Source organism: Amphibalanus amphitrite, unplaced genomic scaffold (genome assembly GCF_019059575.1).
Source record: "Amphibalanus amphitrite isolate SeventyFive unplaced genomic scaffold, NRLGWU_Aamphi_draft 001567F_arrow, whole genome shotgun sequence".
NCBI classification, from domain to species: domain Eukaryota; kingdom Metazoa; phylum Arthropoda; class Thecostraca; order Balanomorpha; family Balanidae; genus Amphibalanus; species Amphibalanus amphitrite.
The window spans coordinates 20463-35625 of NW_024883060.1; the positions used below are offsets into that span (position 1 = coordinate 20463).

Below are 15163 nucleotides of genomic sequence, written 5' to 3' on the forward strand. Positions count from 1 at the left end.
AACTCGGTGAACTTAGCACACCCTGAAAGTTTGAAGGAAATCAGTTCAAAACTGTGAGCAGGACAGGTGCGAAAAGAAAATTGAAATTTGACCATGACCTTGTACCGGTTTTTCTGACCTGGTGACCTGACCCAAGGTCACCCGGACCTGAAATTTTCAGGTCATATGTAAAAAGGTTGCCCCATAGGCTGTGCCAAATTTGGCGGCGCTGCGCGCCGCCGTTTTTACGCTATCTTTGAAAAACCTTAGGGGGGGGTCGCATCGACCCCCCCCCCCTGCCAGGGCGAGGGTTAATCCAACGTCCAACGACCAACAGGCAACAAACCTCTGTGTGACTGCCTGGCCCGAACGAATAAGCCCATGCGCCCTGCCTGACGGGGGAGCCCTGCGGTACAGTATCCCTTCAGGCGTTCGATACCGGTGACATCTATCGGCTACTTTATAAGCAGGCTGAACGTGGGGAGCGCCGTCACCCTAGTAGCACATCAACATTGTATCGATGTTGTATCAATATTGACAACAATGTTGTATCGATGTCAATCTGTTAGCCACTTTCAACATTGATACGATGTTGAATTTCGACATCGTATCAATATTGACAGGACAACATTGTACAACATTGTTTCGATGTTGATACAACATTGTCTCGATGTTGATTTTTGGTTGATTCAACATTATCTCGATATTGATTTCTGGTTGATTCAACATTATCTCGGTGTTGATACAACATTGTCTCGATGTTGATTCTTGGTTGATTCAATATTGTTTCCATATTGATACAACATTGTCTCGATGTTGTCGACAGACCTATACGTGTACGAAATCACGTATCCCGTAATTATCTAAAATATTCCAGTGTCACCGTCACAGTCAATATTCGGGGGAAAATGTATTTCTATGATATATGCACAGCTCTTCACTTTTTCGAGTCAGCTACACTTCACACATCACGTCACGTCACACAACCTCGGCCGCCGCTCAGTCTCCGCCATTTTCACATCTTGAGCGGTTGAGTCAGGGCCGTGGGGGTTGAGTCGCCCGTCGAGCCTCGCACTCCTGTAACAAAGCGGAGATTCCTATGTAACAACGGTAATACATTGGGCCTTTGAGTAAATTCAGTTCAGTCATTTTGCTCAATAGATACTTATGTAAGTGCATGTATGACACATGTACCCTTAATGCATCCCACTACCCTGCATCTATTCTTTTATACTTACCGGGCCCTGTTTCAAGGCATGGCGCTACATTACGCCACCGGCAGCACTTTTTCCCTTTGCCGCAGGCAAGTAAGTGACGACGGTGATCGCCACCATTTTGAAGAGAACGTTTCAGCGCCAGTTTTTTTAAAACTTAGCACTGCAAGAACTAGGATAAATGCACTGATTGTCACACAGCAGAAACTGGCGGAAACCTACATGGTCGGAAGAGGAGACGCAAGACGACACTGGACACCACACACTCAACACACCCGTCCGCACTCTGCGAGCCGGCACAACGGGATGGGGACGCGCGGTCCCCTGTCGCGGTCTCCCCCTCTCTAGCCGGAGGCGAGGATGGGACCGCCCGCTGCCGGCCGCGTACAGTCTTCAAAACAGTCAGCGCCCAACGGTCGCTAGATTCCAGTCGGTACGGTCTCTGAAAGAGCTCAGCGCACGACTGGTAGGACCTACCGTGGTCCGTGATACTTGAATGGCACCGGTGGCACCCGAATAAAATAATGCCTATTACAATAATGCTGCTTAATTCAACGTAGGTTGAGGATGATATAAAAAGATTTATGAAGTAGAGCTATCTTTATTTAAGGATCGATTCACTTTATAACTCTCTATACCTGTGTCATATTCAAGACGTATATGCTTATATAAGATACCAATAGGTACTATTTCTATAAGACCATATTCGTCTAGTTGGAACCTCAGTGATCCCACCCTTACTAGTCCGATTGACGCCTTAGGACCTGTCGAGCTCATGGGACCCCTTACACCCGAGGGAGCATTCTCCCTTCAATATTGTCAAGTGTCAACACAACTGCGGGGCAATATAGTAATTAAATCACAATGTTGGAACTCTACTGTTATCAATATTGTGAAATCAACATCATGACAATGTTGTATCGATGTTGAATCACAATGTTGAAATTCTACATCTGTCGATATTGTGAACTCAACATTGGGACAATGTTGTATCGATGTTGAACTACAATGTTGAACTTCAACCAAGATTCAACAAAGCACAACCAAATTTCAACGTGATATCAACGTTGAATCAATGTTGAATTCGTGTTGAAGCACCAATATTGACAATCAACCTGATTTCAACATATCTCGATGTTGTATCAATGTTGTGTGCTACTAGGGCAGCGACTGCAGCGGCATCTACACGGAACTTACGATGGCGTTAACATGCCACTGCGAACCGCGGAATAACCATGCAACTGAATAGGGAGATGGAAATGCCAAGTCGCGCGGAAAAAGGCGTATGATATTCATGAATTTGATAATTCATCAACAGTACCACGCTTTCATCTTTGAGAGCTTTGATATAAGCTGTAAGACTGCGAGATCTGCTGAAGAAAACCTATGGCTAACATCACCCTTGGCGTGGTTATTTCAGCCGACAGCTTGCCAACTGTAATAAAACTCATTCGGTTTTATGGGGCCAATCAGTCACGTAGGGATGAGCTGAGATTTGTGACATCAAACTGGCCACCAATTATGAGCCGAGTGGCGGCGGATCATGCACTTGTCCGTCAGTTGAATTAAAGCCCTTTGGACGAGTGCGCAATGGCCCGTGATTTGAGACGTTACATGATAAGACACATCAGCCTAATTTAATTTCAATCCCCGGAACGGTCGCTTGTTACCTAATCATTTTATTCCTTACTGTTGCTAGCAACAGTTGATGATTTGGGCGTCTCGATTCACCGACAATTAATGCTCGCGACGAAATCACGCCAGCCTGATCCCCATTTCCACAAACTGAGTTCGCTGCTAGTTTCAGCGATAGACGGCCCGAGTTTAATTCCACCGCTCAACTGCCGCCTCGGAATGGACCCGGAGTTAACGGACCGACCGACCGTTCAGCGGCCCGGCCGGCCGACGGCTCCGTCCCTCCCGTCAGAGGCGGGAGCAGCTCAGCTCGGCTGGTGGCGCTACCGCGGCAGCGATAAAACCAGTCTGACGTCATCGGACCTACCGAGAGGAGGCGATTGCTTGATGGAGCAGCAAAGTGGTTGCCTAACGCAGCTCTTCAGAGATTGAAATGAGAATGACTCACGCGGGGAAGCGTGGCCTAACCACACAGCTTATCTGACAGAAGGCACTCTTAACGGATTTGGGCGGCAATCGTATCTAATGATTCACGAAACATTTCACCCGGCGATACGCTGTGCCATCGCGAATGTCACACTACATCACATTTCTAGGCACCGGTGTAGTACGACAATTGATTCAACGAATTCGGCAAAATACCTTTATTCTGCTTTTATGAACTTCACATAGATCATTTTGCGAACACGTCAACATCCATATTTGGACACATTATATTTTACGAAAAACGGCAGACGGTCCCCACCAACAATGCATGAGAAATAAAACAGTCACGAGATTGTAGCGGCGCGTCTCGGCGCTGCGTGCGTGCGGCGCTGGGCTCTGGTCACAGCCGGGCGGCGCCGACCTGCCGCCCTGCGCCCGGCGCCTCCGTACCACTCTCTCACACACACACAGTCGCTCACAGTCGCTCACTCACAGACACGGCACACACTGACTGAATGGCGGACCGGGCCGGCCGCCGGTCCGCGCTCCTCACACAGACTGGGACACCGTGGTCGGCGGGGGCGGCCGCGCGGCGCGCCGTGGAATGTTTGCGGGCAGCGGGCCGCCGTCACGCGGCCCGGGACGGAGCCGACGGGCGGCTATAGCGAGTCCTCGAGCGGCGCCGCCTCGCCGTCCAGGCTGTCCTTCTTCTTGTGCCCGAATTCGTAGTGCAATTCGTTTGAATTACCTGCAAAGGGCACGGGGCGTTTAATGATGTGGCCAAAAGACGCTGAAACCCGGCCTGATGAACACGTGTAACCGGGCTAGCGGAGGAGCGGCGAAAGAAAACCACCACTCTCCACCTATTCCACATACGAACACACATTTCACTACGGGTCATAATATCCTTAAAACGCGGCACTAAGTAGCCCGTATACGTCAGCTGCAATCAATACAGCCCGTTCTCAGTAAACAGCTTATCAACGTCTTTGTCGTCGATCCCTGCCACAACAGCCGTCTGCGTCCCCCGGGGACTTTATCCGTCTAGTGCGGCACAATGCTACTGTTGGTGGTGTGGTGACATCATCGACCGAGCCCAAGTCAGCAACACGAGAGAGCTACCACAGTCAGAACTCTGAGTGATTGTAAGTCCACCCCAGCGGTAGCTACCCAAACTTTGGGCAGTGCAGATTAATGGCGCGGGCAGGGCGACCTCGCACGACATTTACTGACAAACACGTCTGACGGGCGAAAACTAACGACGTGTTTGTAATGATAAATTTCCCCGCGGATCGATCGGGAAATAATTCAGAGACTTCTTTCATCAGTAGATTTTTCAGGGGTGATGGACGACCTAGTCTGGTAAAACCCGTTTCTTTCCTGTTCCAACAAACACTACCTAGTCTGTAAGTGTGCTATGTACTCTGTAGCGGATCCACACTCGGTGGCGGGTATGCGCGGGCAGCCGGCCGTCCGCCGCCGTACGCACCTGACGCCTTTCTGACGGAGCCGCGCAGCGACGAGGCGCCGCCCGCGATCGGCGCGTCCGGTATAAAGGCGGCCACCAGCAGGGCGCAGATGACCAGCAGGGCGCCGAACACGAACGGCGGCCCGGGCACCAGCTGAAACAGAGCGGCCACCACCAGTCAATGTGACAGGGAGCGGCACAGGGCCCGGGGAGCGCCCGCCAACGACCCAACGCACGGGGCGCCCGCCACCGACCCAACACACGGGGCGGCCGCCACCAGTCAACACACGGGGCGCCCGCCACCGACCCAACACAAAGAGCGGCCCGCCACCGACCCAACACAAAGAGCGGCCCGCCACCGACCCAACACACGGGGCGCCCGCCACCGACCCAACGCACGGAGCGCCCGCCACCGACCCAACAAACGGAGCGCCCGCCACCGACCCAACACACGGGGCGGCCGCCACCAGTCAACACACGGGGCGGCCGCCGTCCAGTCAACGTGACAGGGAGCGGCACCGGGCCCGGGGAGCGCCCACCAGACCGTCACCGTCACACAGAGCGACACACCCACCACCAGTCAACGCGGCACACTCACCGCCACCGTCCCACAGCGCGCGGGGTCTATACAGAGAGCCAACAGCGGATCAACAGGATAGCAGCTGCTTTGATGTTAGGCTCATGGGCCGTCATCCACCACCACAAAGCGTTAGAGCGTGCGTCACACCGGTATACACACAGTCCGTAAGCCGAAAGACACTGATGATATCCACCATGCATTATAGGCCACATAATAGTTACCAGCCACATCAAACCATCAGTCACTCGATCTCACAACCACCTCCCCAAAGGCCCGTCGATAGGCGTTAGAATACTGGAATGACGTGGTGACAATTCCAAAGCCGATTAAAAAAAAACTTTTTTTGGCACAAATATCTTTCCGCCAACAATAATTTTGCTAGTGTCTTAATTACACATGAATTTTATGAATGAGGGAAATGAAACCTTTTACCACCCATCCATGATATTCCATCCTACCGACAACTTTCTTTTCCGCCGAGCCGTGTCCGAGCACACCCAGACCATCCCACACCCGTCAGGTAGTCATCCCCTCCGCCCCGGTCCCTCGCTGCAGACCCCTCCCCGGCCCGCCGAGGGTCGCTGCTCCCCGCTCCCCCGCTCACCTCCGGCATGCCCGGGTGCTGCCGCGTGGCGTTGGCCGGCCGCACGTCGCCGCCCGCCTGCAGCTTGGCCTCGTCCTCGAGGTCCACGTGGAACAGGTAGAAGATGAAGCCGTACAGCGCCGGGCCCAGGCCGTTACACAGGCCGCGCATCCCCGTGATGACGCCCTGCACGACGCCTGCACGACCGGAGGGCGAGCGGTCAGAGACACGGGCGGTGGGGGCGGAGGAGGGCGAGCGGTCAGATACACGGGCGGTGGGGGCGGTGGAAAGATAACGTGCCGCCTGTCTGTCGCCTCACTATATATGGCATGGTAACTGCATATATCGGTACATTGATATAGTTCTGACGTTCAACGTTTTTTTCTCATGAACGCGCAAATTTTTGAAAACTACAGTGGAATCCGCTTAAAAAATCCACCTTGGTGACAAAGTGTTTTGGATTTATTAAGCGGCGGCTTTATTAACCGGTGTCAGCTTTCATTAAAAAGCATGTATCGCAGCTGCACGTTCCGTTCCCCTGCACTACAATCGTACAGGCTAGCATTCCTCATTGTCTTACTTATTACAATGAAAGTGACCACGGGCTCCACCGCACCGGTGTGGTCACGGGGGCCGGACCCCCAATAATTTGACTTTCGTAATGTCGCCTTATGCATAAAGGCGTGCGTTTTAGGGTTGGACATTCCCCCTCCCCCAGCTGCGACCGCAGTGGAGCCCCTGAAAAGAACCAGGGCACACTGCAAAGCTGTCACAGCGATTAAGTCGACATGCCCATCCACGATCACTCCCCGTCATGCCTGCTATGCCAGCGAAACAGTTGAGGGTGCCTGCTTTGCCGGGAACATTTCTCTGAGGTGCTTGGTGATGGCGCTCTTGATACCCCTGAACTCCCTTCTGTCATGGGAAGTCCAACTGCTGCAGACCGCTGCTCCAGTGCGGTTCTTTTTGAGCGGGTCGGATGCCACATTTTGAATGGGGAGATGCCACTGCGGACTTCGAAACTCCCGAGTGGCTTTATTAAGCGGAGTAAGTGGATTTATTAAGCGGATTTTAACTGCGGGTAACTATGGAGGAAATCCGTGAACAGCTCAAGCGGCCACAATAAGCGGCTGGATTCATTATCCGTGGATTTATTAAGCGGATTCCACTGTATTCAAGTAAGTACTTAGGCATACCAACGGCGCCTAGAAAGATAACCAAAACTTAACCGGCGTACTAAAACAAAACAAGCTTTTAATGCTTCCAAAAATACGTTTGCACCTGCGTCATTTTGAACATTCAAACAACTCGAAACGCAGTCCGCCTGCACAGCATTCAAACGAACATAGCTTCTGTCACGTACTGCTTTAGTTGCTGGTGGCCTAGCCCGTCACTCCTGACAAACTCCGCTGTTTGTCGGTGGACTCACCTTGTTTGTCGGCGTCGGCGTGCATAGAGACAAAGGCCGAGATGGCCGGGTACGAGATGCTGGCCATGGCCGCGAGAGAGCCGGCCGCCCACATCATCCACGTCTGGGAGCCGAAACCGTACCTGAACGGGGGACACAGGGGCAGAGCCGTCAGTTCACCGGGGTACAGCGTCTGGGAGCCGAAACCGTACCTGAACGGGGGGAGAAGGAGCTATCAGCACGGGATAACACAGAGTACCCACGGCACATCAGCCGCGTCTGGGAGCCGAAACCGTACCTGAACGGGGGTGAGGGAGCTATCAGCACGGGATAACACACAGGACCCACATCAGCCACGTCTGGGAGCCAACCCCGTACCTGAACGGGAGGAAAGGGGCAGGACCGTCAGCACGGGATAACACATAGGACAGGGCAACTACTCTCAGTGTTTATACACATCGAGTACATACAGAACATATTCAGACTACTATTTCAGAATACATATTCAGACTACCTTCTACCGCCCATCGGTGGGAAAACCCGCGGTCCCAGCCGACCGCAACCCACCGCACTGCACTGCTGAGTCAGATGGATTCGCTCTATTAGGCATAACACAGCCCCTCGCTGTGAGCCTCCCTGGGATCCTGTCGCTGGGCAGAGCTGGGCTGTCCTGGCTGTGAGCCCAGCCAGCACTATAATAGAGCACGGGCCGACCACGTGAGCCGACCCAGCCCGGTCCCAGCTCCCAGACACAGCCCAGGCGGCAGTCACCGGGGGTCACCCAGCTCCCACGTGATCCCAGCTCAGCCTGCGCCCAGCTCTGAACACCAGCCCAGCCCGCACCCGAGAAACCTAGCTCAAACATCACGTGACCTCCGAGAAACACACTCGTCTGAACACGTGACACTGAGCGCGGCGGTGCAAAGTTCATCATTTCCGCACGGCGTCGGCTGCCGGGGGCTGTCAGCGCGCGGCACGCAGCTCTGACCCTGTGCGCGACAATAAGGCCATAGCGGAGGCGGCCGGAGTCTCCACGGGTCGCGTCGGCCCGCGGAACGACCGCCGGAAGTTTCATAAGCGTCGGACCTACGCAGGCCGGCGTCGACGCAGGCGGGTGCCAGGGCTGGGAGGCGGAGCGGGGGCGGGCGGGAGCCAGCGTCCGGGTGGTGAGCGACTGAGCTGCCGGTGGCAGTCCGCGTCAGTGGCAGACGCGAACAGAGACCAGCCCACCGGCACAATGGAAAGGCCGGACCGTGGGAGGGATATGGACTGACATCACAGTCCAGTACGATGTGGGACGCGGGTGGGTGGGTGGGGGTGAGGGAATCTTTGCAGAGCGGTTGGTTAGCTCTGCTATAAACGCACTGAAGATAATATGACAGTGCTGTGGGTGTGGGTGGCAGATATTTTCGGTCAGTAGACAGTCCTTACAAGCGCGCTGCACTCACCACATGAGCTCGAGCATCTCGAACACGAGTCCGACCATGATGGTGTGCTTGGCGCCGATGGTGCGCATCAGGAAGCTGAGCACGGCCGTCTGCGCGATCACAGACAGGATGCCCACGGTGGCGATAAACATGGCCACAGCCTCCTGGCTGAACTTCATCACCTGTGAGCAGAACAGAACAGAACAGGTCAGAACAGAGACACCGCCTCCTGGCTGAACTTCATCACCTGGGGACATAGGCCAGAAGAGAACGTCAGCACGGGACACTGCCTCCTGGCTGAACTTCATCGACGCACACCAGCCGAAAACGGCAAAAGAGTACAAGCACACCATTCGACGTCTCCCAGGACATTGCAATCACCTAAAGGGTTACATCGCTCATCGCTGGAGAGTCATCCCACTTCTAACCAGAGTGACAGCAAGGAGAGCGGGCGCCATCTCCAGCACCCCTCCTCAGTACACAGCGAGACTCGCGTATACACTCACTGTCCGCCACTCCGGCCTCTCCCACGCACCTCTCACCTTTCATCACTCTCACTCCCTCCCCTCCTCCCGCCCCACTCCCACGTGCCCGCGGGAGCTCACATCCGGTTCGCTCCGGCACTCTGCCCGGCTCCGGGTCGCGACCTTCCGCCGCGCTCTTCCCAGCCGGCCCGGATCAATCGCCGGGCGGCTCCGGGGGCGCACACCGACCCCCTGACGTCATCCCGTCCCGACGGGAGTGACATCACTCCCCGGACAGTGACGTCACATCAGTGGCGGCGGAGGCGCTCCGCTGATCGGCCGGGTGAGCAGAGCGTTATGACAGCTACAGAAACTCTCCATGTGGGTGGTAAAGGTCACGGGGCGCCCCGTGCTGCGTACGCCCCAGCGCTGCCGCCGGTGCGCCGCACTGCACCAGACTCGGCGAGCGATGGTGCCTACCGCGGCGGCAGTCCCAGGGGGTACGGACCGATCGGAAACGAGGCCGCAATTCTGCCCCGACACGCACACACACACACCGCCCTCCTCCACTCTCCCCACTCTCCCGCTCTACAGATTACGGCATGTAATTCCATCGGGGACCGCCGGCCGATCTGTCTGCCCCCCTCTCTCTCTCCCCTCCCTCCCTCTGTCTGTCTCCCTCGCCGCTCTCACCAGTCTCAGGTAGACGAAGAAGCACGAGTACTGTCCGGCCTCAGGCAGATAGGAGAGGAACACGGCCAGACACAGAAGCAGCACCGTCCGGTCCTTGCCGATCTTCTTCAGAGCCTGTAGACGAAGGGAACGCACCGTGAACACACGGACCATTGGCACACATAAGTAAGGCAGGGAAAACAGAGCACACAATAGTGGTCTATGTGTGATACCACTTGACCGATTTCATTTCCTAACAGAGCTGCACGTTCTGGGTAAAAGCTCGTCAATAGGGCTATCCTATCGACCAACATAGTGAGTTACCACGCAACTAACGAACACATTACGTAAAAGCTTTCAGTGCGGCTTCTGTAAGACCATGTGACAACAATAAACACTAATGACATCATCAAGGTCACGTCAGCACGCGGCCATCGATCCAGCGAGCCAGCTCCTCGAGCTCCGAACACAGCCGGAGGAACGCCAGCGCCGTCAGCAGGGCCACGGCCTCCTCCCGGTGCGAGCCTCGTACCGCTCTCTCCTCAGCCTCCTCCCGGTGCGAGCCTCGTACCGCTCTCTCCTCAGCCTCCTCCCGGTGCGAGCCTCGAACCGCTCTCTCCTCGGATCGATGCGACTTAATCAGGCATACCGGCGGCGGGCGGTGGACACGACAGCGGCCGATCGGCGCAGACGGGTAAGGCACGGCGCCGGTCCCCCGGGGGGCGGTCGGCGCGCGGCCGCCGCTCCGGCATGGATGGCCACCGACTCCGCTATAGCTGGCTCGCGGCTGGATCATAGCTGACTCGCGGCTCGATCGCCCTTGGCTCGATCACGGTTGGCTCGCAGCTCGATGGCCCTTAGCTCGATCATGGTAGTTCGTAGCTCCATCACGGTTACCCTCGGCTCGATCATGGTTGGCTCGTAGCTCGATCCTCGTTACTCTCGGCCCGATCACGGCGGTGGCACTCCCATCAGCCACACGGCCGAACGCGCTGGCTGCGGCTGAGAGCGCTCCGCCCCGGTTCAATGGCCGGCCCCACTACCTTGTGTAAGACGCCACCCAATGCCAGCAATGGCAGCGAGTTCAGGCCCTCGTTAGGTCCCGTCACAAGACGACACCGTGACGTCATCCCACTGACGTGACGTACGTATGACGCAAGTAACGGCGCCATTACCGGCAGTTACCCTCGAATTACGCTCCGTCCGAGTCAGCCCGGTAATCGATCGGCGAAATGGCGCAATTGGACGAGCGTTTCAATGGTGTTGGAACATAGTACGCCGGGTGTGGGTGTCGGGGAGCGCATAGCGATGCCGTCCCGATGTTTTGATAACCCTAGCGCCACACAAAACTAAGTGCATGACAAACACTTCGGCATATAATGGGCGATTTAAAACGATAATACGTGAGGACTTTAAACGGACCATCCATCATTTTCCCTGGTAGAATTGATAGCAACGTGGCCCAACAAGCAGCCGTAGACGGTAGTCACTCGGAGTTCTGTCGGCATTTTGAGCGGCATGGGAAAATTGGAGTAATTCATCACCCGAGCGGCGAGCCACTACATTGAGTAATTATCACCACGCCACCCACTCGGCCAACAGCATACAATAAAACCCAGACCATATTTCATATTTTCACAAGAATTATACTTAACGTATATAGTTCGATATAAACTTCAGACAGCAGCTGCTCTTGAAAGTTTTAAAACAAAGTTTAAATAATGCATATCGCCATCATTTTATAAAGGATTTAAAAAGAATGGTGAAGAATAATCCACGATTTGCGTTCAAAGCTTCGTTTGCAATATGCAAATACGTACGCCAAACATTCACATCCCTTATCAGGAATTATTATTGAAGCCCTCATTTCTTGATGTCTTTCGCATGCTTGAGACAGATAACAAGAGTTACATAAGCAAGCTTCAACAAAGGGTTACATTTGCCTGAAAACAAGACGTTTGCCAGAAGACCGGTTCAATTCTTCTCCCTGTCCAACAGCAGTCGACAAGACGCCTGTGCCTCTGAGAAGACACGTCAGAGCGGACTATAGCTAACAGCGGTTATGTAATCGCCGACTGAATGGAACACAAACTTCTGATCGATGTAGCCAGTAGTTCACTGAATCTGCGCTGCTCTCTGTACCGGAGGCCTGATCAGAGGAGTGTGATACAGCTGAGCCGGCTGATCAATCAGACGTTCCCTATTTATTTCTGATCGTAATTGAATGTTTCTGAAGTCCAAACGAGCTCAAACCTAGTAGTAAAGTAATCTTGCTCACACCTATCTCTAAGTTCGTGGTGCTGAAGTGTGATAAAACACAATCTTACCGCTATTTCGACTCTAGGCTACTTCTGGCTACTTGGTTGGTGAAAGGTGGGGACGGCTAGTGACTAGCCGTCCCCACCTCCCACCAACCAGCTGTGACCGGCCCCAGCCACCCCGTCCCTCCCACCACCCCGGCCGTCCGCCGGCATCCGCCGCTCTCCGGGATATACTGAGCGTGCAGAGCGCTGGTGGTAGCGTGCCGTCCGGTAATCAACTCAGCCGCTGCCGAGCAGACTAGCGCCGCAGCGACCGACGCCACGCGGAGGCACGAGATATGGCGCCCAGACACGGGGTGGGGAGATGGAGGAGAGGCGGAAACACGGACGGTAGAGGCGCCGAGAGGGTAGGGAAGACAGGGAGCAGGAAGACCGGGGAGGTCAGGAAGTATGTACGTGAGAGGTAGAGAGCTTCGTTAAGGGCGTGGGAACAATTTAGGGAGGCAGGGCAGGATAAGGAAAATGACCAGTAAGACAGAGAAAAGACTCAAGCAGAAAGCTTAGGAAGACCGGTGGGTAAGAACTGGGAGGGACGCCGGCGTTGCATTTCCATATCCCTAGCTCAGCCGGTGCCACCCAGCTGAGCACAGAGCGCGTCAGGAGTCGCCGGCGGCCGTCCGCTCGCGCCTGGTCAGTGTCCAGGGAGACGGACGGCAGGGAGGCGCCTCGTTAGGCCGCAGGTGGCCGTGTGGGGACACGTGACGGCACACACACACCGACACGTGACCGGGAGCCACCGGTCAGAGGAGTCCCCCCATCGCCTGCTCTGTCAGCCGGCGCAGCCCACGCAAACGGCGGCTTTCACTGGCTCGGGTGAGAGCCGCACGGAAATGAAGGCGAAGCCAGGATCCAATATACCATCCGAATAAACTGATGAATAGGAGTTCCGCCTTTTCTTACTATCTCCTAGAAAGCTTCCCGTTGCGGGTTCCAATCATACTAGATGAAAACAACAGTTCGGCTAGCTTGGTAACCAATCACCCGCTTTCCACGCACCGTACCTAATTCAAGTTACCTGCTTCGCCGCCTTCCATTCGTGTACGGTACCCCTGCCTTCCCCACTACCCAAACCCATCCCTCTATCTCCCGCCCCACACCTAGCGCCCCCCATCGCCTCCTCCCCGCCCGCTTGGTGGCCACTCACGGCGAAGGGGTCGGCCTGCTCCCAGGTGATGGTCTTGTCCCAGCTGTTGGGGCGCAGTTTCTCCGGCAGCGACTCGGGCACGGCCACCAGGATGAAGAGCACGTCCAGCACGGCGATGGCCGTGCTCAGCGCAATCACCATGTTCTCGTCGTAGACCTGGGCCAGGTAGGCGCCCAGCGCCGGCGACGTCACCAGGCTGGCCGCGAACGTCGCAGACACCTGGCGGCAGAACCGGGCAACTAGGGTCAGACATCTGGCGGCGGTACCGGGAGTCAGTGAGGGGCGTAACAGACATCTGGCGGCGTAACAACGAAACGGTGGGAGCATGGTTTCCTCTCCATACACAGAGAAACAGTTCAGAATACAAAAAGTAAGCAGCAGCAGAGCATACGTGAATCAGCGAGGGCGTGAATAAGGCATTTCGTTTTGACAACGACGCAGAACATTTCCAATAACTATACAATCAAAAAGAGCAATATGATAATGCCAGCCGAGACACCACAAAGAACGCACCCGGAGTAGGAAGCCTACCATCAGTCATGGTACGATGACTGATGATCAGCTGACTGATGACGATTCGGGAAACAAAGGAGACAGGAAGAGCGATGCACACGAGCCATTATCACAGGAATGTTACCACCAGCCGCGAAAGGAAAACGAAATCGGCGTCTAATGATACCTCGATCCCTCTAGAATGCGCTTGCAACAACTTGATATGCTCACATTTGTTGAACACCATGATAAATTCGTTATATTTATACCACATACTCTCCACCCTCCTCCCACCTACCGCGGCCCGTCCCCTGCAGACCTCCCATCAATGAGAGCGCCACCGGGGGGCCGGAAGGCGGCGATGGCCCGGCGTCCACAGCCTGACCGCTGCCAGCCGTACCGACCATTCGCCCGACCATTCACTCCTTTCTCATCGCCGGCCCGCCCGGGAGCTCGGTCCATAGCACCGGGCGAATGTGGCGCTCCACTCCCCCGCACACTCGCCCCATCTCTGCCCCCCCCCCCCATTGAGATCCCCAGCGGCGCACTGCCGGGGACCCCGGGGCCGCCGGAGGACTCCGGAGGCCGACACAATACCGGTCAGCTCCGGCCGGCCCGGAGAACAGAGCACAGCGCCACCATTGTCCCCAATGGACTGAGACTGACGGGTGGAGACTGGAAAACAGCGAACAGAGAACAGGATCCGGGGAGGGAGGGACTGACGGCAGAGTCCCACGGGACAGGTGCTGGAGAGGCAGAGTCGCGCGGGATAGAGTTTGAGGAGGACCAGTGGTTAAGTGGGCGGCCGAGGTGCACACTGCACAGTCCGGCCCGGCAACACCGTCCCACCAGAGAACATTGAAGGTTAGCTGGAGCATTCTAAAAGCGCTAGTCCTGCTCAACCCACGACAGAGTCGGTGCAGCTGTCTGTCAAGTACAAAGTCGACCGAACGGAGCAGAAACGGCGGCGTTGTCATGCCGTATTTTAGCACCGCCTCCAGCTGACAGCCGCTGAGCCGTCCTTCTATTATCTCCTACAGAAATGGATGGATGCACCCAGGTGGGCCATTTGAAACTATTCTCTACTCACAGTTGAAGCGAGGTGAACGGTTTTAGCGCGGATGAATGACATTTACAGGGTAGTCACTGGGTTGCTGGGCAGAGAGAGGGCGGCGCCAGAACAGGCCAAGGAGAGTTTTTGAGCCCACAAACGTCTGAGAATATGTAGGAGGCACGTGCAACCGCACATCCGCATTCCCAACACGAATCTACAGCAACAAGTGCTTCTCTGCTACGCCCTCCAGAACACATACACCCACTTTTCGTTTATTTGTACGGCATCTGACGCAA

At 55.3% G+C, this 15163-nt stretch overlaps 1 protein-coding gene across 5 annotated transcripts in view; it reads right to left on the reverse strand.

The window, feature by feature from the left end:
- Positions 1–3457: 3457 nt before the first annotated feature.
- Positions 3458–15163, reverse strand: part of LOC122373885 (hippocampus abundant transcript 1 protein-like) — a 40857-nt gene continuing 29151 nt past the window's right edge. For 3 of the 5 annotated variants that reach the window (XM_043352303.1, XM_043352304.1, XM_043352301.1), the window contains 7 exons: positions 13322–13540; positions 9878–9991; positions 8742–8902; positions 7315–7436; positions 5907–6082; positions 4744–4876; positions 3458–4002 (listed from right to left, as the gene is read on the reverse strand). In XM_043352303.1, coding sequence (XP_043208238.1) covers positions 3914–4002; positions 4744–4876; positions 5907–6082; positions 7315–7436; positions 8742–8902; positions 9878–9991; positions 13322–13540 — 1014 coding nt within the window. In that variant the 3' untranslated portion in view covers positions 3458–3913. The remainder of the gene's footprint in view (positions 4003–4743; positions 4877–5906; positions 6083–7314; positions 7437–8741; positions 8903–9877; positions 9992–13321; positions 13541–15163) is intronic. The other 2 variants (XM_043352305.1, XM_043352302.1) reach the window with 1 other exon arrangement.